At 38.1% G+C, this 26,750-nt stretch overlaps 4 protein-coding genes across 7 annotated transcripts; 2 read left to right on the top strand and 2 right to left on the bottom strand.

The window, feature by feature from the left end:
• Positions 1–65: 65 nt before the first annotated feature.
• On the top strand, positions 66–6,109 carry LOC146464420 (F-box/WD repeat-containing protein 7-like). The gene is made up of 4 exons (XM_085129899.1): positions 66–254; positions 1,067–1,904; positions 2,366–2,959; positions 3,620–6,109. Exons 2-4 carry the CDS (start codon positions 1,075–1,077, stop codon positions 4,221–4,223), a joined length of 2,028 nt encoding a protein of 675 aa, XP_084986025.1. The 5' UTR covers positions 66–254; positions 1,067–1,074; the 3' UTR covers positions 4,224–6,109.
• Positions 4,506–9,398, bottom strand: LOC146464421 (polyprenal reductase-like). Of its 2 annotated transcripts, none has more exons than XM_085129909.1 (3): positions 9,082–9,398; positions 8,189–8,523; positions 4,506–7,443 (listed from the first exon to the last, which is right to left on the bottom strand). In XM_085129909.1, the coding sequence occupies exons 1-3, from the start codon at positions 9,255–9,257 to the stop codon at positions 7,049–7,051; spliced, it is 906 nt and encodes a 301-aa protein (XP_084986035.1). In that variant the 5' UTR covers positions 9,258–9,398; the 3' UTR covers positions 4,506–7,048. The 2 variants fall into 2 exon arrangements, with proteins under 2 accessions (XP_084986035.1, XP_084986036.1); XM_085129910.1 differs by having other exon boundaries at positions 8,189–8,336; positions 9,082–9,193.
• On the top strand, positions 9,373–16,850 carry LOC146464422 (vesicle-trafficking protein SEC22b-like). Of its 2 annotated transcripts, XR_014868513.1 has the most exons (6): positions 9,373–9,509; positions 11,420–11,529; positions 12,544–12,704; positions 13,539–13,685; positions 14,644–15,141; positions 15,371–16,850. XR_014868513.1 is itself a non-coding variant. In XM_085129911.1 (5 exons), exons 1-5 carry the CDS (start codon positions 9,435–9,437, stop codon positions 14,796–14,798), a joined length of 648 nt encoding a protein of 215 aa, XP_084986037.1. In that variant the 5' UTR covers positions 9,373–9,434; the 3' UTR covers positions 14,799–16,850. The 2 variants fall into 2 exon arrangements, 1 of the variants encoding a protein (XP_084986037.1); XM_085129911.1 differs by having other exon boundaries at positions 14,644–16,850.
• A 1,515-nt stretch (positions 16,851–18,365) lies between these two features.
• LOC146464423 (uncharacterized) lies at positions 18,366–24,979 on the bottom strand. 2 transcript variants are annotated; one of them, XM_085129895.1, is made up of 6 exons: positions 24,534–24,979; positions 22,921–23,176; positions 21,348–22,447; positions 20,391–20,959; positions 19,388–19,507; positions 18,366–18,505 (listed from the first exon to the last, which is right to left on the bottom strand). In XM_085129895.1, the coding sequence occupies exons 1-6, from the start codon at positions 24,963–24,965 to the stop codon at positions 18,412–18,414; spliced, it is 2,571 nt and encodes an 856-aa protein (XP_084986021.1). In that variant the 5' UTR covers positions 24,966–24,979; the 3' UTR covers positions 18,366–18,411. The 2 variants fall into 2 exon arrangements, with proteins under 2 accessions (XP_084986021.1, XP_084986020.1); XM_085129894.1 differs by having other exon boundaries at positions 22,921–23,167; positions 24,516–24,979.
• Positions 24,980–26,750: the final 1,771 nt, after the last annotated feature.

Consider the following 26,750-nt stretch of genomic DNA (forward strand, 5'->3'; position numbering starts at 1 on the left):
GTAAGTATTGTTTCCCAAATTTGGAAGTGTAGCGCAGTCTACGTAGGGTGTGACGTTGAGGCCAAGGTCCTCGTGCGACTTACGTGAAACGCGCCATCTTTGTTCTTGGCAGCAACGGCTTCAAGCGAACGGTGTTTTCTTCTCGTCTTCCGGTCAGGAGAAAGCACCAAGCAATTTATTAAATGATATGCCTACCAAAACGTGGCTCTGAAAATCTTTTGATGTCCATTAGAAGATCCAGGGTGCTTATAAAGGTGAGAGATTGGTTTATTCTGTTTTTAGTTTTCCCCCGATGTTTCGTTGTTTGGATTCGTGCGTGATTGATCGGCTGATTGAGTGCTTCGGATGTTTCTGTCGTTGGTTGGGACGCTTTACATGCGTTTGGCCCAAAGTCGCCATTTTCAGACGTTTTTTCTACTCGTCAATTTTGCCGAAATAACGGAGAAGTCCTTCACGAGGCTCTTCAACTATAGCGGCAGGTAGAATATTGAAAGCACGAAACGTGTTATCAAACGTGTCAAGAAGCTTTTTTGCGAGGCGGTTTTGTTGATTTACAAGGATTTTCCCGATGGTTTCGGAGTTCTGAATTTGTATAGGACTTAAGGTTTGAATTTTTTTAAACGTTTGCGTTGAAGAGAAAGCAAAATTTCGCGCTTGTAAGGGTGAAACTTGATTTCGCGGTCTTGACAACAGGTACCATGAAGAGCGGCTTTCCTTCTGTATGCTCGTGTGTGAGGCGTAGCAACGCGATTTCTTTTCGGCTTTTGGTCACGGTGGCGCTGAAATATCGTTTTCTCTTTAAAGCCGTTGTTTCCAACATTTCGTTTTTGGTTTGGATAGTTCTCAGTTTGTTTTTATTGTCTAATTTGGCTGATTAGGGCAAAGAAAACTGTGTGAAATCGCGTGGTATTGTTTCGTGAGTTTCCGAAGATGTATTGTGCAAGAGACGTCAACTGGGTTCGATGTTATTTGCTTCGTGCAGTAGGCGACCAGCATTTAGATTTTTAATATTGTTAAGTGTTTGTTTAATATTGGGATTTCATTTGTTACTTTTTTGCATTTATAGGAACGTCGATGGCTGGCCCAGGACGTGTTGTGGATATAAATCGCGCGACAACTGAGGAACTCGAGAGTTTGAATGGGGTTGGGAGAACAATAGCAAAGAGTATTGTGGACGTTCGCACTGTTTTGGGAGGGTTTTCAAGCATCGAAGACTTAAAAGGTATCCCAGGAATTGGACGAAATTTCATTGATGTTAACAAGAATGCAGTCTGTTGTTCGCCACTTTCATCTCTTGAGAGACGCGAGACAAGAGGTTCTGCCAAAGCGAAGACGGGAAGGCCAGCGTTAAATCGAAGGACTTCGACGCCAAAAGCGGCAAGCAAAGGACAAACCTCTCCCAAGGGAAATAGTGGTAAATCTGCAAAACGGAAACTGTCATGCAGCAGTACTCATCAACAGGATCATGATAATGACGAGAGTCCGAATTCATCCCCAGAGAAGAAGTTCTGTACCCTTGCCCATAAGAGACTGTTAAAACTCCTCCCCTTAAGAAATTATGGGACGATCAAGACAGCAACACCTGTAATGAGTCCTGTTGACAGTCGCTGTAGACATATGTCGTTCTGCAGCCATCCTCCAGCTGGTCTGGAAGAATGGCTTCGAACATTTCACCAGTGGTCATTGGAGGAGCGCAAGTATGCCCTTGATGAGATCATTGAGGGCTGCGAGCCAACAGTTGTGAGGCATATCATGGGTACAATTGAACCAAGGTTTCAGCGGGACTTCATTTCTCTACTTCCAAGAGAGCTTGCTTTGTATGTTTTGTCATTTTTAGAACCAAAGGACTTATTACGTGCTGCTCAGACCTGCAAATGCTGGCAAACTCTTTGTGACGACAATTTGTAAGTAGGCAGTCTGTTGTTTCTTTGGTTGATAGAGGATGCTAAATTGACAGACTTGTGAACATAGAATTCCTTTTCACCCCTGGACTTTTGAATCCGAGAACGAAATCCCGGAGGGTTAAGTTTTGGTGGTACTGTTGATTTTTTTTTTACTGTAAAGGTTAGCAAATCTGTGTTCTGGTATTATTCAGATTTTGTGGGTAGCTTGACTGGTCCTAATTTAGTAAAATGTATTTATTTTTGTATGAGCTTGTTATGCCTAGAAAATCGGCTATTGCAACCATTAGAAATCCCTTATTAGTGATATCATGGTTTTGTAACCACTGAAACTCCAATATATCCTGAATATTGTGTCCCAGTAAGTGTCAGCAGACATCACAGTATAATGCAAACGAGCTTGAACAAATGCTATGATGTGAATACTACCATTTCCTGATATTCTGAATGTCTTCATTTTACAGGCTTTGGAAACAAAAATGCAAGCAAGCAAGAATAGAAGAAGACCCTGTCAGTCCTGTGAAGTGTGTGCGACGTAGATCTAACAATTCACAACAAGTAAACCAGAACACCAAAGTTGTAAATAGCCCATTCAAGAAACTTTTCATGACAAAGCAACGGGTTTACTGGAACTGGAGAATGGGCCCACTTCGCCCATCCAAAGTCCTCAAAGGACATGACGATCATGTGATTACATGTCTTCAGTTTTGTGGCAGCAGAATTGTAAGCGGCTCTGATGATGGTACTCTCAAAGTGTGGTCTGCCATATCTGGAAAGTGTCTCCGCACTCTTGTGGGGCATACTGGTGGAGTGTGGTCATCTCAGTTAAGTGGTAATGTGATTGTCAGTGGCTCTACTGATCGTACACTTAAGGTTTGGAATGCAGACACTGGTTACTGTATGCATACATTGTATGGGCATTCGTCTACTGTGCGCTGTATGGACATGAATGACAACATCGTAGTGAGTGGCTCCAGAGATGGAACTCTTAGAGTATGGGATACATCATCAGGAAACTGTCTTCATGTGTTGGTTGGCCATCTTGCTGCAGTCAGATGGTAAGCTTTTTCAATAGAATTCTATGTTCAGCATTGGCATGTCCATCCCAGGAAGGGACAATCATGTAACTGGGTCATTAGGCAGTATACCATGGATATTTTATCCACATTCCCAGAATGTAACCAAAAATGTCCATTCCTTTCAACCTGAATGTAAAAATTGTCCCTGCAAGAATCTTTCCACCCAAAAAAGTCTACCTGGAAATGTCTAATAAAAAAAAGTCCTCCATTGCTAACTTCAAACCCACAGAAAGGCTTTCAAACATCTGGGATTAATGAAGTGATGCAGTGGAAGACATGTCCTTGATTTCCTCGGAAATTTTGCTTTGGAGACAAGATTCTACTGCAGTGAAACTTAAATCTACCACTTTTACATGGGTCATTTGAGCTAAGATTTAACGTATCCTTAGGAAGCAACTGTTCCCATCTTAAAAATAAGCCACAAACAAGAAAGTAACCCATTGAAAACTACTAGCTCAAAACCTGCAGCTCATATATGATGCAAATGGAATAAATGTACCATTTATATGGCCAGTTCAAGGCTTGTATAACCTGTGGCTTATTTTCTTTTATAAAGGGGTTAAGAGTAATAGTCACTTTTGTTAATGTTATTGAAAGATAACCTTCCTTAATGACTTAACATGTAATTTGATTTTATAGTGTGAAGTATGATGGCAGACGTGTGGTCAGTGGAGCTTATGACTTCCTTGTGAAAGTTTGGGATCCAGAGACAGAGCAATGTATACACACTTTACAAGGGCATACTAACAGGGTGTACTCCTTGCAGTTTGATGGTGTGTACATTGTTAGTGGTTCACTGGACACGTCAATACGTGTCTGGCATGTGGAGACCGGTCAATGCCTGCACACCCTAATTGGGCACCAGTCACTCACCAGTGGTATGGAACTAAAGAACAACACTTTGGTTTCTGGCAATGCAGACTCTACTGTCAAAATCTGGGACATCACCTCTGGTCAATGTCTGCAGACTTTAGCAGGTCCAAACAAGCACCAGAGCGCAGTCACATGTCTACAGTTTAACAGCCGGTTTGTCATCACCAGTTCAGATGATGGCACAGTTAAAATTTGGGACTTGCGCACAGGGGAGTTTATCAGAGATCTTGTAAAGTTGGACAGTGGTGGAAGTGGTGGTGTAGTGTGGAGAGTGAAATGTGATGAAAAGAAGTTGGTCTGTGCTGTGGGCAGCAGGAATGGGACTGAAGAAACAAAGCTGCTAGTTCTGGATTTTGACGTACACGAGTAATCACTTCTTCCTTGAATTAATGCTTCAATCATTCCTTAACCCTTAACTTCCTAAAAGTACCACAATTTTCTAAAAGTTCACATTGAAAAAGGACTATTCTCAGCTTTCGTTTGAACCTTTATCCGTAAGGATTCCTCCAAATTTTGTAAGTCTTAAAAAAAAACACTTTAACCCATGGCTTAGGGGTTGATTTCTATTGGTAAAGGGTTTACAAGAGTAGCCTTCCTTTGACATATTAAAATTAAATTTTATAACGAGGCTTGGAGAACACAAACAAAGGAAACTGAATAATCATGTTTATTAATTTGTTGTCTGTGTCTTCTAGGCCTTGTATTCAAGCTGAATTCTAATATTTCAAAAGGACCTTATTTCTTGCATACATCATACTCTTTAAATTCAGAAAGACTGAAACATTTTATGGGCTTGGTTTGTTTAGTGACCTTTTATGTAGTAAGCTTGATGTCAAACGAAACCCAAGGGCCCTCCTAAGTCATGGTGTTTTGTAAGGATTGTTTGAACACAAATATCTGCTGTCAGGAAGCAATAATTAGGATTTGTTTTTCATGATTGTGGCCCCATGGGCCAGATCTTGAAGCTCTTCTGTAACAGGGTAAATCCTAAGCATTGCTTGTTTAAGGAAGTGGTCAAAACTACTATACTTGAATGGGACCCACCAAACCACAAAATAGATGGTGCTCCTTGCCTGCAGTCCCCTTCCTCAACCTTTAAAGTTGGTTTCTTTAATGCATAGCCACCCCTCTATCCAGCAGAAAAAAAAATGACAACCAGATTCAGACCTCACTTTTCTTGTTTGTCTTGCTACCTGAATATATCTGTGTCAACTCAAATTTTAAAGCCAATACAACTTTGTTGGTAGTGTTCATGGGACAGGTGGTGTCTTTGATAACCCCCCTACCCCAGAGAAGGTGGGTCCTCTTCAAACAAACTTGTTATGACCAGTTCCCTTAAAACAATAGGCTTTTGTTTTCAGATTAAACTGTACCTAACACACATCTTAACCTAAGATGGCTTTTGGAATGACTTGTGGATCTGGGCCCATGGTTCTCATCTTGGCATAGGCATCACATGTTTCTTGTTTCATTTACCACGACCTACATTGTTGGAAAATCTGTACCTTTCGTCACTTTGTTACATCTTTGTAGTACTAGGATTTGGTGAGATATCGGCTTGTAAATAGTAATATCAAGACTTTCCTTGGCTTGAGCGAGTATTTGGGCAGTTATTAAACATTGGTTTCATATTCAGCCCTTGAAAGTTCAACAAATAATGCATATGACAAAATTATGTTGCAGCAGCTAATTTTACAGCTGTGCAACATCTATAATGGTGATTTTGAGGCCTCGTGTCTGCTTGTCACATTGTCTGTTACGGGTTACATACAGGTATTTAAACTAGTTTTAGATCAGCTAGAGTGTTTGGAGAAATTGCCTGCTGGCCAGGCTAGTACACAAAATTCAATCACAAAATTTGACAAATATAGTCATCAAAGGCTGTACAAAGAAAATGACCAACCTCAATGAGAAGGTACCAATTTTGAGAATATATAAAATATATTTTTCACAACCATTGAATTTACACTAGAGCAAACATAAGATCACTTGTGTTTCAAAATATATTGCTAGTCAGAATGCTTTTGCATAATATATATTGTCATATCATTGCAGCATGCTGTTTTTGGTCTTTGTATTGTTTGGTGATAGTAACATCTTTGGATATTTAGCAGAATCCTTTCGTCATTTTTTTTTTTTTAAATTGATATCACGTCCAGAAAATTGGCAAGCCTGTAGAATTTCAATTAAGTTATATGTTGGGTTAAATAAGAAAGTTGAGAGGTAATAAAGCTTATTTTTGTACTACCCAAACAATGTAGTCATTATTGAACCACTCTGATGTGAATGAAGAAAATGTGTGTTTACCCAGCCCTGCAAAGTAACTGCAACCAGTGGGTGGTGGACAATGGTATGGAATTTACTATTTGTCACTCCCCAATAACTTCAACAAAATAATACTTATTGTGTGCTATTTAGTAAAAAGCCGTAGATCAGCCAAGGATGTGGCATGATTACATTCCACATGAAGAAAACTAAACAAAGAACTTGTGCTTCACGTGTCATTGGGTTTCCAAACACTCAAAACATTAATTTCCTTGTGTTTGGAAACTCAATGGAACGCTTACCTTTCTTTTTGAAATACTACTTGAAAACCAAACTAATACAGGAAAAATTAATATATATAGGCTCGTGTACAGGAAAAAATAATCACACCCAAAAAATAACAAGCAAATAAAATAATCCTTGTTAAGAAATTATCCACCACTCCGAGCTGAGACATCTTTAGCTTCCATTTTTCTTTTTAGCTCTGTGTGAAATGAAGAGCTCAGTTTAGTGGCCACTCGGCTTTCAGCGATAACCTTGTACATGTCATTTAAACTTTGTCACTTCCAAAAGTGGAACTGAGATGAAATAAAGAATGATTAGTAGATCAGCTACAGGTAGGGTCTTATCTTTGACAGAAGGATGTGGCCAGGGACCTTGAAAGTCCCAACACTGGACCTGAGCATTTTTGTCATCCAATTTCTATCAACAGCTGGTAAGTTTTAGTGCAATTTGCCTTGTGTATCGTGGACAATTATTTGAAAGTTTTTAGCCTTGAAACACTAAAAATTGTACAGGCCTGTAATTCAGGCCTGGTAAGTTAATTATCAGGAGTTTCGAGAAACAGGCTGGTTCACAAATTCTACTCCACTGCTTCAAGGAGAAAAAGATGTGACCTCAGTATTGTGCAAATTTATTAATGACTCAAAGCTAGTACAAAAGAGGAATTATCCTATAACGAGATTTTGGGTACTCCTTGAACTTCTTTTTGTACCATTTGTGAGTAACAGTGGCTCCAAGGAACAGATTCTGTATTGTGAATAGCAAGATCAAGCCAATGTAGATATTTTGTCCCTTTTGAAGAACAAACAACGACAGGTACATCATGATTTCTGCTAGATAGTGAGGACTGGACACAAACTCAAACCAGTCACCATATGGTATTCTGTACACCTTTGTTACTTCTCCACTTGGTAAGTCCCGTAACCTTGCCAGGATGTTGTGACAGTTCCATTGATGCCAGCTCGCCCATAAAAATACAGCTACAGCAAGGCATTGGTACCAACTGAAGGTGACCAAGGGATTCTTGCAAGAATTACACCAATCTTTAAAAAAGAGAATAGAAACCATCAGCATTAAAATGTTACCTTCCCCTGGAAGTGACCCAACTGCAAACATAAGAACACCGGTACTCATAAAATTGTGTGATCAGCTTAGTAGTATATTATCCTGAGCTGTTGTAATGCTTCTAATTTTATCACTATATATTTCATGTTATGGAAACTGGGTACACATAAGCAATGGCTTTGTGTTTCTTTCCATAGCCCGTCACTTGTAGCTTGGCTCTATCAGAGAAGAATCTTCCAAGGGGCTACCTTTCCCATGGAAATAAAATGCCTGGAAATTACATTGTCTACAACTAGGAAATTACCTCAAGCATGACTGTCAAAATTTTAGATACAATGTGGAGTTCCAGAAAATGTCCATACTTCCCCGCAGAAGGTTTTTTCTTTTGCATCCCCCTCCCCAGGAAATTCCAGTTGAGCTTCATACTTTGCTTCTAAAATTTTGACTTTTAACACCCCCCTCCCCCCTAGGAATGTCCAATGACCTTCCTTGGGGTGGGTATGGATTTTTTGCTTGAAATGATCAATACATCAAGGTGCCTGTTGCTGCTTTGGAAGACCCATGTATATGTCCCCAGTTTTGGGGCACTGCCTTTTACCTTTGGAAGGCCTTGTTAGTTAAATGCGGAATTATGCAGATCCTACCAGTGACTACAAATTATGCCTTTTTTCTTTATCCACTTCTCCCCAAAAAAAACAAATAATAATTAATATTAATCGTTACCTCCATTTATTTTCTCTGCCTTGAGGAATGGCACAGCAAGTGCAGTTGCATCCAAAATGTAGTAAGTTACACCCACCAGATAATGTGAAATGTGAATGCTGCCTGTGAACACACTGATGAACAAACATTCAAATAACCTGCGGCATGTCTGCAACAATAGGAGTAGCAAAGAGACCAGGACAGTGAAGCAATCAATGCGAGCTGTAAAGCGCAAGTCTAGTATCTGGGATACATCCTTTGGGATTGACGTGTTTTCATAAAAGCAGTGACAAGTTAAAATCCACAGGAATGCACATGACAGAAAACTTCCAACAATATAGAAATGAGTAAACCACCTAAAAGAGGAAAAAAATGACACTAAATGAAAACCCTGCTAATCTGGCCAGAAAAAAATGAATGCATGAGTTTTCATACACACTAAAACTAAGTAGCTGTAATAATTAGCTGTTCAATCTAGAGGGATGGCCACAGGAAACTTTTCATCAGTCTTCCTTCTTGAGGGTTAATGTAAATAAGCTTTCTACCCACTGTCATAAGTTTCCAATTTATCTATACAGTGGGTACAAACGAGAACATTTTGAAGCCTTGACTGTCAAAGATTGGCAAACTGAACTTCATAGGGAACTTCTCACATCAAAGTAAATCCTCCCCCACAACCCCCCCCCCCCCGCCCCTACATCCTCACCCTCCTCCCCCATGGGTTCTGTAAAGTACCTCAAGACCAACATCAAAGCTCTTTTAGCATAAATGTCACTGGCTTTTTTAGGCCTATTTTTACCCATGACACTAGTAGAAAGTCAATGGACTTAATTCAGGTTTCCATAGCCCCCACCCTACCCCCCTGTCACAACCAGCTGATCTGTGATACGCATAATGATCTCTTTTACGCTCACCTGTTTGGAACCTGAAAAACCTGGGTCCAGCTGCTGCATTTTAACACAGACATTGTCTTTCCCCATTGAAAAATATCATGCATCCAACTGGGGACATAATTCTTCAAAATATACAGCATATATGCCAAAAAGCAACCTAAATTCAAAAACGCCAAACTCGCAAGAAGTAGGTCCATTTTTAGATCTGAACCTCATCTGCGCCTGAAAGTTAGACAGCGGTCATACAAAACAGAGTAATACGCAAGCGCAATCCACGTGTACCGAAAAAAAGTGTACAAGTTGGTGAGGTATATCTGGCGATTTTTCATTCTTTGAGCTTTATTTTCCTTGTAGAAGCACATCACAAAATCAAGATGGTTGTAATGACAATGATAGGCCGTGTTATTGACGGCTTACCTCTCGCAGCTTCAATGCAAAGCGACCAAGATGTAAGTATAAACGTTTATAACACATCCTCTGTTCTGAAAATACACAGTCAGTTTTACTCACTGTCACGTTGAACTTCACAGCCAAGAATCTTTAATCTTGCAGTCATCCTGTGTAAATCGTCTTAGTGCTTTAAATTTATGCCAGCCTGTTTATGGATAAATCTGTGTCTGATCGTATACTGTTTGTTTGTCCAGTATTACATACTTAGATACCAAGGTGTTGGTTTGTGTTATTTAAGCAAATGCAGTTGCTGATTTCAAGAAATTAAGTAAAACAGGTTAAAAGGAAAAGTGTGAGTCTTACTAAAAAAACAAAAAAAAACAGGAGACTTGGTTTCCATAAATTGTCCATTGTATGAGTTATACAAGCCCTCTCAAAATATTTTGTAGTTTGCAACAAGCAGAATTCCCTGTAAGGGACCCTGCTGTCCCGCCAAAATTTTGTATGATGTAAGTGGCACATATTTCTTGATGTTAGGCCCAGTTCAGACGCCGAACTTGTCAAATTAAGGTCGGCGCAAATCACAAAAATCCCGCCTTTTGATTCAGACGCCGAATTTAATTAGCCGAACTTAATTTACTTGAGGCAAAACATGCTCTCTACGAGAGACTGTATCTGAAATACGTTATAATAATTTATGCATTAGGTTCGGCTCATGAAAAGTTCAACATCTGAATGAAAGCCGTTCCAAAGCCGTAATTCCCGGCTGAGCAAGGCGGGAAGAACGGCTGAGCCGTTCCAAATTGAAGCAGCTGTTCTAAACTGATTCAGACGCCGAACTTTTCTTGTACTTAATTCAAAGTATTAGGTTCGACTCATGAAAAGTTCGGCGTCTGAACCAGGCCTTAGGTGACAAAATCGCTGACTAAACATTACATTTTAAAAGGGGTGATGTGCCCTAAAAGGAAAAGTGTGACAGGGATTTTGACCATTTTCAGTGAAAATGCTGCAACAATGCCTTCACTTAGTCTCTGAAAGGCATCAACTAAATTCTTGAAAGGAACAGTTCATGATCTGGTTTAATGTGTTTTGGAAACGAAAATGCAAGAACTTGAAAAAAGTCAACCTAACTATGTGGAATCAATATTTGTGTCCCAGTCTATGACCAGAGCACTCATTGACAGTTGTAGTACACTGGGGTGGTAAGTTTTCTGTTACAAGGTAATAGAAAAAAAAAAGTTTTGGGGTTTTTTAAATGACACCAAATCGCTGTGACACTTCCCCTTTAACATGTATATGTTGTGGTTCAATTTTTTTTTTTTTTTTAATTTTCAAACCAGTTTTATTTTTATAATTTTCCCTTTGTCTCGGATTATGATAATGAAGACTGCACAAAGGAAAATAAGAATTAAACTGATTTGAAAAGTTTTAACCCCCCCCCCCAAAAAAAAAAAAAATTAAACCACAACATATACATGGTAGAGTCAGTAGAGTGATTTCATAAACCCAATCCCCCTATATTACTAATTATTGTAAAAAAAAAACTGATAAGAAGAACAACGGAGAATGCACACACCAAAGTTTGCCATCCAATGTGTCCTGTGTACTAAAAGATACTTAACTATTGATGCATCAGCTTTACTGCTCTGTTTAGCATTCTGCAATACGTGTAGTTGTTTTTAGGCCTTTATGTTTTTGGAGTGTATGGAGAAAAGCCCAAAGTGACTTTTGGATTGACTTTCTTGTTGGCTGTTTTGAACTTAATTTATGGAGTTGAGTTTTTGATGATAACCATGTTTTATTATATCTATGTAACCCTGAATCACACCTACAATAATCATTTTGGACCTGTAAATCTGGTTCTTTCTTTCATTTTTTCTCCTCTTGGTAATGTCTTGATTAAGAAATGACTTATAGCTTGTTCCTTCTCCTATCTCCTATGACTAAGACATTTGAATGTTTGTTTCAGACCAGTCGCAGCTTGCAAGACTACCAGGCACAAGCCAAGATGTTGTTCAGAAAACTCACAGATCACTCACCAGCACGGAGTAGCATAGAAACAGGAACAATGATGTTTCAGTGAGTAGCATTCCAGGAGGGATTTTAGCCCCGGGGGAAACTAAACATTTGGGGGTGGGGGTGTGCCGCTGGGACTGTGAAACCTTACCCAAAACCAGACCAAGTTCAGCTGCATTTTGCAACTCTATACTAGACTTAAGACCAGCAATCCCTACCCTATCCCAGACTTTCTATTTTCAGAAACTTGGTCACTATCACAGTCCCATGAACATGTACAACAACAACTAAACATGTTTTTTAAGTGTCAATTCCTGGGGAAACCTACCAATAGTCTAGACTAAATTTTTCAAGCAATTGATCAGTTTCCTAGCAAATGATACCCTATTCTAGACCAAAAGTCTTATTTCTATACCCTATCCCAGACTAAGCTGCTTGAAAACCATACCCTTCACAGTGGCACATAACCACATAGCTTGTATATGGGGCACCCCATCTCCCATGATTTTACCCCTTAGAGATTGAACAATTTCACAAGGGTATGGTTCCTTTCCTGTCAGTGATCAGGAAAAACTTTTCCCGACTTGCTTGTGAAGCCAATCAACATTGTTTTTGAGCAGGAGGGTAGTAAATTGGATTTCCAAGCTGGACACAATTTTTTAAGTTTTTAACTTGTTTGTAAGGAGAGGTTAGAAAATTTAGGAAGAAAAAAGCTTGGTTGAGATTTTCCAAGCAATTGGTGGAGATTTCATTGCAATTTTGAACAGGCAGGTGAGAGGTTGGTATATCTGTTTGCTTGGATATGTTCTTTTATGGAAAAAGTCAGTCGAGAAGTTAAAGTGAACCGAGCGAAGTCATCTTCACAAGCAGTCAATTTGCCCGACTGGTGCCCAGCTGTTAATGAGATGAATTAGTTTGCCTCAGTGTTGCCTTGACGTTTAATGAACCCCTGTGCAGATGATCATGTGCGCAATCTCATATGAACGTTCACCTTACTTGTTCTTAAATTATCAAAACTGGTTAATGTGATTCAGGTTTCTAATAAGATGGTGGTGGTTATTTGTCTCCTGTCAACAGTTACATTATGGAAAATGGTGTCTGCTACTTGACATTGACAGAAAAGTCATTTTCCAAGAGAGCAGCTTTTAGCTTTCTGGAGGAGCTATCATCGGAGTTTTACAGAGAATTTGGAACAAGAATTGCTACAGCTACTAGACCATACTCATTCATTGAATTTGGTGAGCATCAACACACTGTGCCATCACATTTTAGATTTATTACTGTTGGACCCTTGGGTGTCCATTTTGCACTGTTTTGTTATGGCATAATTTGCAGCCTATTAATTTTGGTTAAATAATATTGAAAAGGTTTAGATATGCATAGGCAAGTGAAAATAAACGATAAAACCAAACAACGTTTCGGAGTCCTCATGACGCTATTATCATTGCTTAGTTTACCAACTGTTGCTAATTAGAGAGTCAACACCATCTCAATGTCCAATTGGACTCAATGCAAGCTAAACTATTTGTGACATTACATATTCCGACATTATGTTAATTTTTTGGTGAACTATTTCTGACATTGACTTTATTTATTTCTATTACTACGAACTTGATAATGGCGTCATGACAACTCCGAATCATTGTTCGGTTTTATCTTTAATTTTCACTTGCCTAAAAATAATATTGCTTCATGTTAATTAGCTAAAAGTCTTTACAGAAAAAGATCTTAAGGTAGTTTAGGCAGGTTAAGCACATCCTTAAAAGGCTGACAGTACATTGTATGCTAGTGTGCTAATAGTACAAAATGCTTATTATTTTGTGCTGTAAGCTAAGCCACCTTTGTGTGCTTTGGGTTTAGTTTTTTCCTTAACTGGGAGAAAAGGAATGTGGTCGTAACCCCTCCAAGGAACTCCAAGGATTTTGTTACTTTTGAGCGAGAGTGACATTAAAACCAAGTACTTGTACATAAACTATAAACCATGCAGTAGGAAGGTATTAATCTTGTGACATAATTTTACAGTTTCAGCAAGAACTGGCAGCATATTAACTAATTTGTCATTACCCTTTTAGATACATACATTCAAAAGGCAAGAAAGAATTACCAAGATTCAAGAACTAGGAGAAACTTGAACAGATTAAATGATGAACTCCATGATGTACAGCGAATTATGGTTCAAAACATCGATGATGTTCTTCAGAGAGGGGAGCAACTTTCAGGTAAGTAATGCATTGTATATGCCCTTCTTTTTAAAGAAAAACAAAGAGAGCTTTGTGGCAGTTTATATACAGTTACAAGCATTTGGTTAGTGCTAAACCCATGTTGTGGGTGCTCAGTTACTTCCTTGTTTAAGGGAACTGGTCATAACAAGTTTGTTCAAAGAGGACCCACCTTGTCCGGGGAAGTGGGGGGAGGGGGGAGGGGTTATCGAAGACACCACCTATCTCATGAACATCACCAACAAAATTGTATTGGCTTTAAAGTTTGAGTTGACACAGAAATATTCTGCTAGCAAGGGTCAGCGTTGTAAGACGTTGTGAACTGACTAATCGAAAGCTGGTATTCCTCAGGTTGAAGGCCACTTTTTTTTGAATTGTTTGGATTTTAAACATCACTGCTCAATGTTTTGATCCATGGATTCTACATTTTAATCCCTGTTTACAAGACAGAATTTAAATACATCGATTAGCATAATGTTATTGTCAAATTCACTGGCAGGCATACATGTAACTGCTTAGCCTCATCAATAAATAATGCTCATGTATCACAGTTGTTTGAAGAAGGGCCATGTTAGTTAAAAAATTTCCAAAACAACAACTCATCTGGATATATTGGTTTGGCCAAGAGAAACCAGATGTCCAGAGTGAATGACAATCACAATGGAAGAAGACACAAATTGGTTATTACTAGAACGTGGCATTCATGGAGTTTGGTCTATACAGTTGATTAGAAATAATTTTTTATGGCTGTTAGCCAGGTTTGAATAACAAATAATTTCTGCAGTTTGAAAGGTGTTTGATCAATCTGTTCTCTAATATCACTCTTTTGTGACCTGAAAACGAGTGCCGTTTGTTTAGCAGATGTATCAAAACTGTTTAACAACATTTAATTCCCCCTTTACTACTTATACCAGCTTGCAAACAGCAAAATTATAGATTCTCTTTCATTCTTTTCCAGTGTTAGATGACAAGGCAGGAAATCTAAGATTTCAGTCAGAAAAATACAAGAAAGATGCTACCTACTTAAATCTCCGCTCTTCCTATGCCAAGTATGCTGCCGTAGGGACAATTTTTGTGGTGCTTATGATCTATATTCGATTCTGGTGGTTTTGAAGAATGGCAAGGATTTCTAAAATAGAGAGCATTATATCTTATGAACATTAAATACTATTATGAAATCTCTAACTGGTTGACCATTTCTATGAAATAGTAGTTAGCCAGGTAAATATGTCAATAACGTAAAGTTGAATTTTTCTAACTTGTGTCGTCATTGTAAAGTTGATACTGTACGAGTACATGTACGTATCCTTCGTATAAGTGGCTCGAGTCATGTTTACGTTCATATTTATGTTTATATTATTATTATTATTATTATTATTATTATTATTATTATTATTATTATTACTATTATTATTATTATAGATTCTGATAGAATAATAAGCCATGCATTTCTGAAGTTGGCTTAAAGGGCCCTAGTCAGCCACACCTTCGTTTTTGTTTATATGCGAGAGTTTGGCTATTATATTTTATTCGGAGCATGTCGAAATGAACGAAATCACTGTGAAACTACTAAAGACAATGAGACATACTTTTAGAAACACAACGTACAGTTAAACAATAAGATTTCACTTCACCATGCAATATCAATAATTTCGATGGCATCGAAAATGGCGGAGGCTGACTAGGGTCCTTTAAGTGTTATACTTTACTAACAGTGCACATTAATAATGGGCCTATCAGTGGTAACCTGCGAAGGGGGATGGGGGAAGACTGGGCATTGGTGGGGCCAATGGGTTCAAAAGTCCCCATCACAGGTAGATACTTGCCAGCCTGTTCTTCCCCCCCCCCCCTCCCCTCCCTCTTCAACACCAACCTGAGGGCTTCACATTAATAAGAGCTCAAAATCAGATGGTCATAAAATTGTATTTTTGATGTCTGCTCCAAATGGCTTAGTCAGGTGTTTGGACTCATCTATGAAAACCCAACCATGACTGCTTCTTATATTTACCTTCAAGTTAAAGCTCAAGTTCAGTTGAAACAGCCTTCTTCAAATAGTGGAGTAGTTGGAAGTACTAGCCAGCTTGTACAGTTGGAAGTACTAGCTTTTTTTTTTTTTAACTTGCTTATTGCATTCCAACAAATACTGAACATTTCAAACAACATTGACTGTGTCCCCTTTCTTGGGATCAAGACAAAAGTTCAGTGTGAAGTAATTTGTTTGGTAAGTAATCAACCGAGGATGATAAAGTAACTAGCTGCTTACACTTTTTGAGGGTGACATGGTAACTCAGTTCAGTGAATAATACACAGTGTTCTGATGTATACAGGTAAATAAACATAAATCAATGTGATATAGATTGAAACAGCTGTCAGTAACATACAGTGTAATGGTAAACAAGATCAAATGAAGGTATGGGGGAAAAAGCTTTAAGTCATGATTTTTTAGACCAACTGCTGGGAATCACTTCAGTTTTGTTGTCATGGATGCATTTATGCTTGTGCTTCTGACTAGTTTGGAATAATAGGGAGCTTAAGCAGCGACGACGTCAACGGCAACGAAATCATTACATGAAAGTATATAACTTTATTTCATTTGCGCTACTTCGCAATTATTTCAACTCGCTCAACTTTTACAAAAATGGCGAACTATCCAGGAACCAAAGTGGTAGGAGTGGCATACAAGTTAAGAAAGAAAATGAAAAATTCACTGTTGGGCGTTCACGTTCTCCACAAAACCTTAAATGTGGTCATTTCACGTTTTTGTTTTGCAGAGGGCCGGAAAGAAATGTACCAAAATGTAAAACACAATCAGAGTGATTGCTTTTGCTCATTAAACCTATTGTTTTGCAGTGTTGTCATTGCCGTTACTGTCGTCGTTGCTTAAGCTCCCTAATATCAGCCTGAGCACTTATGAACTGTACTCCACTCAGTTAACTTTAATTGCTAGAAATAACCACATTTGAAACAACTGGAACAATATCTGCAAGGTAAGTATTGGTACTTTCCGATTCAACAAAGAAATTTTAAAGAATTATTATCACCTGTTTTTGCAGATATTTTCTGAAGACACAAATTAAAATTAAATAAGTTTTTAATCATTTATTTCAGTGTAAATAGATATTGATTACTGAATTGAACAAACAATAAAATGAACACAAAATGTTATTTTGGGGGCAATACCTTTATTGTTAATGAAATTCAAATGCCTGACACTACAGTGTAAGTGAGTGAGACCTCATTTGCAAATGGTCCTCTTAATTGCAGCTTCATAGCCTGGCTCAGTACTGTCATTAGTAGCTACCAGCTGGCCATTATTGCTGTAGACTACAGTAAAGATAGCTAGCTACTAAGAGTTTTTGGGGGCAATACCTTTATTGTTAATGAAATTCAAATGCCTGACACTACAGTGTAAGTGAGTGAGACCTCATTTGCAAATGGTCCTCTTAATTGCAGCTTCATAGCCTGGCTCAGTACTGTCATTAGTAGCTACCAGCTGGCCATTATTGCTGTAGACTACAGTAAAGATAGCTAGCTACTAAGAGTTTGAAAATTTACACACTTCAATAAATTGGTTGGTCTGATTTATCAGCCTTTTAGTGTCAGAGCGCAAATCATAGGTGTATTTTGACACGAAAGTTTCAGTTTGAATTTGAATGATGTGGAGGTTTCTTTTTAATTAATTAATTAATTTATTTATTTATTTTTTTTTTTTTTGTGGAGGTTTCTTTGTGTGTTGGCCCATCCTCTGAACCAGGCTGACTTTCATAATATTTTGTGAATTGGCTATAAATGGGGAATCAAAACACAAGTATGATTTGTGCTCCACTACTGATAGGCTGACTAATTGTAGCATGCAAAGAGTGCTAAACGTTTTTATAACCAGCTACTTACCATGTTAAGCCAGCTTCCCAAAGCCTAATGACAGCCCGATAACCTTACTGTTGCCTTAATAGTAATTTTAATAGTAATAATAATTTATTATGATAACTTTTATTGCTTTATAATATTTTTAAGTATAGTGAAGTTTCCCAACCAATTCAAAGTCATTTAAAATTTGATAATTTGTCAAATAGTATTTCAAAAAGTCAAATTGTTTTCAAAAGTGCTCAGTGTAAACTAAGAGCACAATAGTTTAATTATTATAATATTATTTTGGTCTTAACCTGATAAAAAATACTTTGCATCATAAGTCCTCTCATTTTCAGTTCCTTCACTTTGGAATTGCCAAAATTTTCCTGTACAAGCTATTAATATCAAATTTCCCTGAGTAGGAAAACTATCCAACAGCAACCAATTCTCAAACATTAAATAAGTAAAAAAATTCAATCACCCCCATAGTAGGGGGCTGCATGTTACTAAAACCCAGTGGAAAAGAACAATATATTAAGCTTCAAACGCAAAGGGTAACAGTTACAATATAATACTACCATGAATATTACAGTGCGACGCGCCTTACCATGGCCACCCAACAAACTTTTTACAAGTTAGCCAATCAGGGTATTTTCCTCCTTGTTCATAAAATACAAAACAACATTTTTTTCAGTAATTCATTGTTGCATCACTTGCCTGTTGGACTTTGCAAGCAGGCGTGACCGTTAATCAAATTCACTTATCCTGATTGGCTAACTTGTAAAAAAAAGTTTGTTGGGTGGCCACGGTGAGGCGCCTTGCACTGTAAAACATTGAGATCAAAAATAAAAAAGGAAGCTTCTAAATTTTGTTCTCATCATTTCAACTTCTTCCCCTTGGCTGATTTTAATCTTGCTTGTCTCTGCTTCTTTTGATTCTCCATATCTTTCCACACCCCCATGATGAACTTGCTGAAGAGATGAAAAACAAGTTTTATCATCAGTTTGAGCCACACCATGTATAACTCCATTTATTATATAGACAGGAGTGTTTTACTGGAAAATACACCACTCGTAAAACTCACATGAAACTACATCCAGGACCTGAGTGGCATGTTTTCCATGTCCTCACTAGCGAGGATATTGATGATGTCATTTCCCACTCTTTCACAGTTGTTCGTGCAAACAGTCGGTAAAAAATGGTGAGCGATAGATTTGTCAGTGGCTTGAGGATATGAATTTTATTTTCTCGTGTTAATAAAATATTGTTTTTACTACTCAAAAATAAAATTCTTATCTTCTCACCGCTGTATAATATCCTCTATACATCTAAGTTCTAACTCCTTTACAACTGTCAGCAACCTCTCATAAGTATTGTCAAAATATAAAGTTCACTACAGACAAATTATTTGCAATAAATTTTGAAAGCTTGTTAGCCCTACTAACTAGGTTGTAATCATGATAGGTCTTAATCAAAGCCTCTAGAGAATTAGGCCTCTTTTTTTACTGACATCCATCACATTTGTTTCTTTAATTACTTCACTTCATTTCCTTGTTAATATACCGAATTAGCCTTTACATATGAGCTGCCCATTTGTTCAATTTAATGACATGACTATGACTCTCAGTCTGTAATAGAGCCGAAAATTGTAAAATGTTTTTTGTCCTAGTAATAAACCAGAACTTGGTTTTAAACAATGACAACCATCCTCAGTCTTGTTTATTTATTTTCTACTCTAAATTGTCAAGTGGATCTGGATTTTAGGTCTGTAACAGGTCATTAACTCACTCTGAAAAACATGGTTCCAGAATAACCATGCCCACTGGCTTACATGCATAGCAATCAAATCTTACTTTAATGTTGACAGCTCACTAATAAGTCCCTTGATCATTCCATTGTCAGGTGGCACTCCCACACTGCGCTGATCTGCCTCACTTGTAGTAGGTTGTCTCACTTTGTTGTCATTTGCTTGTCTTCAAGAGTAATAGAATTTAAGCATCAGTCAGAACTAGTGCTACATTAACACACGACTCTTCCATGTTTTGTGTAATATAGCAGACATATAGGAGAGTTCTTCATCGAGCTTTCCATAAATACAACAAACAAACTGCAACAATGCATAGCTATTGAAATAATCTGGAGAGTAATATATGTTATTGTCTCAAACAAGTCATCAAAAATCATAATGAGAAAATAAAACAAAAGTACAACAATTAAGATTAATTTATACTGGGTAGCCAAACTTCCAACATGGTTTAATATTCTCTTGGTTCACATATGACTAGCCCTCTTTGGACTCACACTTTGGTCTTTTGGACTTTGGTCACACATTAATCCCTCACAGTGAGGAATGCATGACAAGCCCACAGAGCATCTGGGTAGGAGGTTAGCATGTGGCAAATTACCATAAAATTCCAAATATGAGCCCCCTGAAATCTCTACTAACAATAACCACCTACCCTCCCCCCAAAATGTATGCCCTTAGACTACTGAAACCCAGCCACTTTAAAATGTGTCCCTTATCCAAAAACAATAATGCAAATGTAAAGCTTGTGTTTGGAATTTTATGGTATTATTTGTTAAGTTCTAGAAGGAGGATTGTTTGATTTGCCAATATATAAAACGTTAATGGCCGAGCGGTTTTGGACAAATTTATGCATGTCACAAACTTATCATAATAAAGTCTTTTCAGTGTTTGGTATATCTTCTTAACTTGAACTCATCTAATAGGTAAAATTGGCAAATAAAATAAACTATTGAGAGGCTCTGATCTGATACCAAAACAAGTAATGGTAAGTGATTTCCTTTGTCTTAGTTTTTGAATTATGAAAGTTTATGTATTCTCACAACACTTACCTAGTGTCCAGATTCTGATGTGGTGGCTGGTCAGTTGGAGAATCAAAACCGACCAACTGAGAATCTGTACAATCCATTAAACAATCAAATTCCAAGATATCACCATCAGTGCTGAATGAAGAGCAACCTTGTGCCAACTCACTGGATTGAAGAACTGAGTTGTTCTCTCCTGCCACTAGTTCATTTGATTGTGGCTCAGTCACTCCTAGCATGATTTGTTGGCAAGAAGTTGAACTGCCTTGTGCAGAAGACTCCATACATGTTTGGTCCATTATAATCTGTCTGCTAACACTAGAAGACTCTTGATCTGTGTAAAGTTCAGATGTGTGAGCAGGGCCAAGGGATGGAGCCTCTTCCTGATAAGATCTTTCCAGTTCTCTGATAAATAGGGCTGTTTGGGGAGCAGAAGGCTGAGTTTGTGTTTCCTCAACTTTATTGGCTTGATTTTCCTTTTTGTCTGCAAACAGATGTGCTGTTTTCAAAGACATATTAGCAGACTTTGTAGACCATTCCTCCAATTCATTTTGATCTGGCTTTCTTGCCAGTTCTATCCCATCTGGAGTTCCTTGCTGAAAAAAGAAAAGGCAAATGCTGCATTACTCAGAAGTTTTGTTTTTTAAATAAAAATTTGCAAAATCAGATAATGAAAATAATAAAAACATTTGCATAACCAGAGTGATCTGGACTTTCTTTTAGGGTTGGGACCCTGATTGAATATTAGTGTTACCAGTGACAACCTAGACAATAATGGCTCACTGTGGTCCACAGTTTGTTACATGTACCTTGGTATTTGACCTGCAGACAGGTTTACTTACAAACCATGGGAACAAAACATGTACGCACATGGAATACAATGGTTACATGCATCCTAAGTCAAGGGAACAAGCCCATACCTATTTATTACTCGTAATACTGCAAAGAAAGGTAAACAGGTAAGATAGAAAACAAGATACTTACTGATAATACAGTGGTGGGCTCATAATTAGCAGGCACCATCTGGTCAACATGTTGGTGTTCGGTTGGATGAAACAAGTCCTTTGGCGCATTGTCAGATTCACCTATAGTTGGACAAGGTAGTTCTGAAATAAGCATGCCTGCATTTTCCTCACTACTCATTTCTGTATGTTCAGCTGTCATATCAGCCGTCTTCAACAAACCATTACTTGGACTAGTCAGATGGTTTTCCTCATCAAGACCTGAATGCCTGTTTAATTGGCATGTGTCATTCACAGTTTTGTCACAGATGTCAGACCCACCAAGGAATTGTTGTGACATAAGTGTGACCTCCATGATCCCATTTTTCTTGTTGCCAATTTCTGTCTGATGTGATGTCAGTTCAACCGTCTTTAACAAGGAATTACTCCCTGTTTCTCTATAGTTCTTTTCTTCTAACTTGTGATCAGTAAAAAGACCTGGAGACCTCAGCTCTGTATCCAAGGAAGCCACTGTTATTGTACTTGTAGAGTGGATTTCTTCTTTTAATGCTGTTATGATATTACCAGGTAAAACAGCTGATTTCACACTTGGGCTTGTAATAGAAAAGTTTTCTGTTTCAGAGTTTTGGGGTTTGCCTCCTCTCTCATGAACATAATTCAAATCGCAGGGTACATTGACACTGAAACTTTTCTTACCATTTTCTTTGTCAACTTCTTCTGAGCTATAAAGCTTTTCAGCCTTATTGCATCTTTGCAAGGTCACATGAGCACTGTCGACATCCCCTGCAACATATTCTCTTAAGGGACTTTCTGATCTAGCAGTGTCTAGTGTTTTTTGATCAGAAGTGGTACTGCTGTCAACTGATTTTGTTTTAGCCAATGTTGAACCATCAAAAGCAAAGTTTTTCATCAAGCTATCCATCTCTTCAGTAACAGCTGTTGTGGTAGAAGAGGTTGTTTCAATGGCAGCATCCATATTGGTGTCCAATAGTTCCTTAGTAGCGACAATTGCTTCGTTGTCACATTTACTAACGTCACTACCAAGTGAATGTGATCTGTTATTCAGTTGTTCTGCATGAATCTCTCTTACCTCAGCAGATTTTGTATTGTCTTTTTCTAATTCTAGTCAATAAAAAAGTTATATAAGTTCATTACAATAATTTTGTCATGATTATAAACTCAACAGTTTCTTTATAAAATTAAAGTAAAAAGGAGGTTGATAGCAAAAGGCTGTTTTTATCGCTGAAAGTTAGACCCTTACTGTGAAAATAAATTATTGTACTCTAAATAACTGATCACACTAGATACTCATCATTCCTGAGCTATCCCAGATGTATGTTTCAATATGAACCAAATACATGGCCTCATTTGCCAGAAGTCTCCCCGTATATTATATTAGCTTGTGAAGGTGCAAGTATCACAGATTCAACTCTTGCTGTCCAGAACTCATAATCAGTTTTTCATAACTTCACAAGCTCATAACAAATTGATAAGTAAAAAGTTATAATACTATGATTGTATGTTGCAAATGAAAGAGCCTCTGTAATTCAAAGACAAAGATGATAATAACCATTAATACAGTAAGAGTATCTTACCTGCCATTGTTTCATCATTGTTACACTGGACCATCTTGCACACAGCATCAAGAACATTGCCTAAGACTATTGTTACGCAAGTCAGTGTATCCTTCTGCACACTTGCCGGTGGTAAAGTTACAACAACTCCATCTTTTGCCTCAGTTACATTTCCTGCTGTCTCACTTGCACCAAATGCAAAAGAGTCCTCATCTTCCTGGATACCCACAATATCTACTTCCTCCTCTTCCACCTCTTTGCTTTCTTCCTTTTCAATCTGTCCAAAACCAGAAGTACTTAAAGGGGTAAATTTTATTTGAATTGGTCAAGACATAGGAGAGGGGAAGTTTGTAAAAGTTTCTGCCTGTAGGGGGTAACATTTTGATGTGGACTTTCTAGTAAAGATTCAGGCTGCCCTGATACAGGTTACTGTTTCTGTGAGTAAAAATATAAGCTTATACAACAAATCTGCCAGTTATCATTCTTCAAGGAGAGTCAAGCCTGTCACTTAAAAAAAGTGAAGGGATGCCTGGAAAAATGCCCCAAGTGACTTCTGATATATTTGCTTGATTCTCCTTCCAAATTGGCTAGTATTCACTTGTAAAACAAAAAAAGAGTTTGACCTTATATCAAAAGTCACTTAGGGTCTATTTTCCCTTCACCCAATCAAGTGACAGTAAAGTAGCCATTAGTGGGTGACAAAGCTGTGAGCTGTAATCCTCATTCTGATTGGTGGCACACTCTAGTATGTAGGCATAAACACATCCGGGACAAATGCGAGGCAGCATTTTATCATATATCTCTTTTATATATATCATATATCTCATATATATATATTTTTTGAACAACTAGATATTAATTCAAAAATTTTGTTCCTCTTTAACAGTATTGACCCATTTATTTGTAGATCAGTTGCTGCTCTTGTCTATGAAATCATGAACTCTAGATATTTAATAATTAGACGGCGAGCTCGAGGTTTCTATCGGCTGAGCCAACTATCAAAGGCGATGGAAACCGAGAGCGAGCCGTCTAATTGTTTTAGCATACCTCAGTGATCGATCTATGAAGCAAAAAAATCTTTTTATTTCATGAATTTTGATATATTTGTGCAATGATGCATGCTAAATCGCGCGCGCTCTGACAAACTGCCGTCTATCGATCGATAGACGGCACCTGTGTAGCCAATCAGATTAGGCGTTACGCGATAGTCGGTCACTGAGGTATGCTAAAAGAGGTTATATAGCTTATGAACCTGTATTAGAAGTTTACACAATTATATAATTTTCTAGTTTGTATAAGGTAATGCCATGTACAGATATGGAAATACCTAAATAAATTGTTGCTGTTGTTGTTGTTATCTCTCAAGCAGAAATTCTGGCGTCGGTGTAACAGGACGGTCAGTGTTCCGATTGAGCTTAAGATTTTATGCTGTTTTTGAAAAGGGCTGTTGTGTGGACTTGGTAAGTGTGTGAGTGGCCTACAAAGCTCATTCCGGCCTCATCCCTTGAAAACACTGGTTATGTAGCTAGGAACTGAAGTTTTATACAGAAACTTATTAAGGAAATTTAACCACGAGGCACTTAATTTTAACAAAGATGAATTAAATGTCAACTGACCACCGTAATAAAACACACCTTCGGTGAGTCCGGCGAGTTCTTCACTGTGCATACATCACTTTGTTTAACGTCAATATCAGCTGGGCATTCCGCCGGCTGAGCTTGTTTTAAATAAGTCTGTTGAACACCTCTCCAAGAACGTTTTGGCCTCGCAGCCGGAGAAGGAGGGGCTCCACTTCTTTTTAAGACCCTCTTTCGAGAAAACGGTGGAACATATTTGCTCTCTTCTTCCTGCAAATCCCCAACACTATCATTGTTTTCGCTATCAACTGTTTCCAATTTGTCGACAGACAACTGTTCGTCACGCTTTTCCGACTCGTCATTCAGCTTGGGTTTCTTCTCTTCAACACAAGCGCTTGTTTCCTGAACGTTCTGTATGGGATCTCTCTTTTCAGAGCTCTTCAAGCTGCGTTTAGCGGGTCGTTTTCGACCTTTCTTTTTGCCGGCCATTTTGATTTTTGGTTTTGACGCTGTGCATCGCGGGTGTTTTAGGCCTGTTTTGGCGCCAAAAATCGAGTTTTCGCGTAAGCCTGGATCCGTGGGGGATCCATGCATACTGAAGGAAAAAGCACTGCCGTAATACAAACACTTATGTTTAAAAGCTTTTGAGTCTCTCAAAAACAGTCCAACTCTTGGTCGTTTTTTGGTGATATGTCGAGAGGACCTCTTCGGCAAAAGCAGCAAAAGTGACTGAAGCATTTCTCCATTTGCGATGAACTCACAGCGGAAATCAGTAGTTTTAAAATCTTATGTTCAGTTAATAACCCATCGACTTGTCGCAAGCTGAATGTGGGCATGACGACTTTTTGGAGGAATAATTCTCCTTGCTAACAAAAACTGGTATGTATCTCTATTTTTGTTTTACTTCATTGTTTGTTTATTTTTAATAAATAAAACTTTCTCCATTTTAAACGCCCTCATCATCGGTGAAATAAATAAATAAAGAAATGCTGGTAGCACAGGTTTATACCATCCACTTTTTGAGGGAATCAAACTAGCGTTTGTAAAAGTGATGTTGAGTACTTTATAACTCGAGATAAAAGAGAAATAAAGTGCTAAAAATACGAACAATTAAAGTTTTCCCGTCTTTGTTACTTTGCGTTTCTTGTGTTGTCACCAAGAGGCTTCCGAGAGCAGTTTTTATACTTAGTAGAGGTTTGAAAAAGGTAAGAAGCCATTAATTTATTTTTACTGCTGAACCCGCCCTGAATAGACTGCAAGCAGTCGTACTTTAATGTCAGGGAGACGAGAGTGAAGCCAAGTTGTTAGTCTCAAAAAAATTCCTAAATATTAGGCTTCAACAGTACAGAATGTCTACCTCTCAATCAGCCTACAACTCAAACGCTAATAACATCACAACATCACGCCTACACCAGCCGAAAATGATTGACATTTACCCTGCAAATGGAGGCCAAGCCTGGGAACAGTAGTGAAGAGGAAAATCCGCGAGCCGAGCGGGTCTCGTTCCGCTCGCCGATAGTTTGTTTCACCCTATAACTAGCCTGCGAATACCCTATAACCCACTTGAGAGCCCGTTCACAAGCTTTTTAATGGGGGTCAGAATATAAATATCGTCAAAGTACAAAACAAGAAAGAAAATGTAGATTAAAAACAGCATCCGCGAGTCAGAAGCTTAAAACATTCTTCGCGCAGCCAAGATGCGAAAAAGGTTTTAAATCGACAGAATTGAACCTACCAATTGCAAAACGCTGCCACACCGGCATTCTAACTATCCTTCGTCTTTCTCCCTCGCGTGTTTGAAGGCATAACTGAATGTAGTTTGTTATTGGTAAATTCTCCAAGGGACCTTATTGAACAGTAGCCTTGTTAGCTTCGTATTCAGAAAATGTTGGTTCACTCTTTTCCCCAATTTATGGCCCTCGCCCTTGGTCAATAAATAAAACAACAACAAGTTAACAATATTTTCTTACACTATTTCAGTAAATCTATACACTTGCTCTCTTAACCATATGGCCATTTGACCACCCTGTTTCTTTATCATGGCATCTTCATGAAATTAGTTAAAATTACGAGAGCTTGTGACTCGCTAAAATAATCAGGATATTAGGCTGAACAGTTTTTCACTCGACAATAATTACCCCTAAAAATTACATTATTCTCTCGTTTCTTAGACTAAAAGCCGTGTTTCGAACACAACGAAAAAATAGTTTCTCGCAACGTTCACGTTTTACGGTTTATTTTTCTTTGCCCCAGCTTAGTCGCAGAGGATCTGTT

This window comes from Pavona decussata, unplaced genomic scaffold (assembly GCF_977016875.1).
Source record: "Pavona decussata unplaced genomic scaffold, jaPavDecu1.1 SCAFFOLD_164, whole genome shotgun sequence".
Classification (NCBI taxonomy): domain Eukaryota; kingdom Metazoa; phylum Cnidaria; class Anthozoa; order Scleractinia; family Agariciidae; genus Pavona; species Pavona decussata.

Bases quoted from the DNA above. Each gene is read 5' to 3' on its own strand.
- LOC146464423 (XM_085129894.1), bottom strand. From the start codon at position 24,965: ATGGCCGGCAAAAAGAAAGGTCGAAAACGACCCGCTAAACGCAGCTTG. The intron at 23,168-24,515 runs GTCAGTTGACAT...CAGATTGAAAAG, and splicing joins AGGTGTGTTTTATTACGGTG to GAAGAAAGCAAAGAGGTGGA. The intron at 18,506-19,387 runs GTAAGATTTGAT...TCATCTCTTCAG, and splicing joins AGTGAGCTGTCAACATTAAA to CAAGTTCATCATGGGGGTGT.
- LOC146464422 (XM_085129911.1), top strand. From the start codon at position 9,435: ATGGTTGTAATGACAATGATAGGCCGTGTTATTGACGGCTTACCTCTC. The intron at 12,705-13,538 runs GTGAGCATCAAC...TTACCCTTTTAG, and splicing joins ATACTCATTCATTGAATTTG to ATACATACATTCAAAAGGCA. The intron at 13,686-14,643 runs GTAAGTAATGCA...ATTCTTTTCCAG, and splicing joins GAGAGGGGAGCAACTTTCAG to TGTTAGATGACAAGGCAGGA.
- LOC146464421 (XM_085129909.1), bottom strand. From the start codon at position 9,257: ATGGACCTACTTCTTGCGAGTTTGGCGTTTTTGAATTTAGGTTGCTTT. The intron at 8,524-9,081 runs GTGAGCGTAAAA...TTCCTCTTTTAG, and splicing joins GTTTTTCAGGTTCCAAACAG to GTGGTTTACTCATTTCTATA. The intron at 7,444-8,188 runs GTAACGATTAAT...TCTTTTTTAAAG, and splicing joins GGCAGAGAAAATAAATGGAG to ATTGGTGTAATTCTTGCAAG.
- LOC146464420 (XM_085129899.1), top strand. From the start codon at position 1,075: ATGGCTGGCCCAGGACGTGTTGTGGATATAAATCGCGCGACAACTGAG. The intron at 1,905-2,365 runs GTAAGTAGGCAG...TTCATTTTACAG, and splicing joins ACTCTTTGTGACGACAATTT to GCTTTGGAAACAAAAATGCA. The intron at 2,960-3,619 runs GTAAGCTTTTTC...TTGATTTTATAG, and splicing joins CATCTTGCTGCAGTCAGATG to TGTGAAGTATGATGGCAGAC.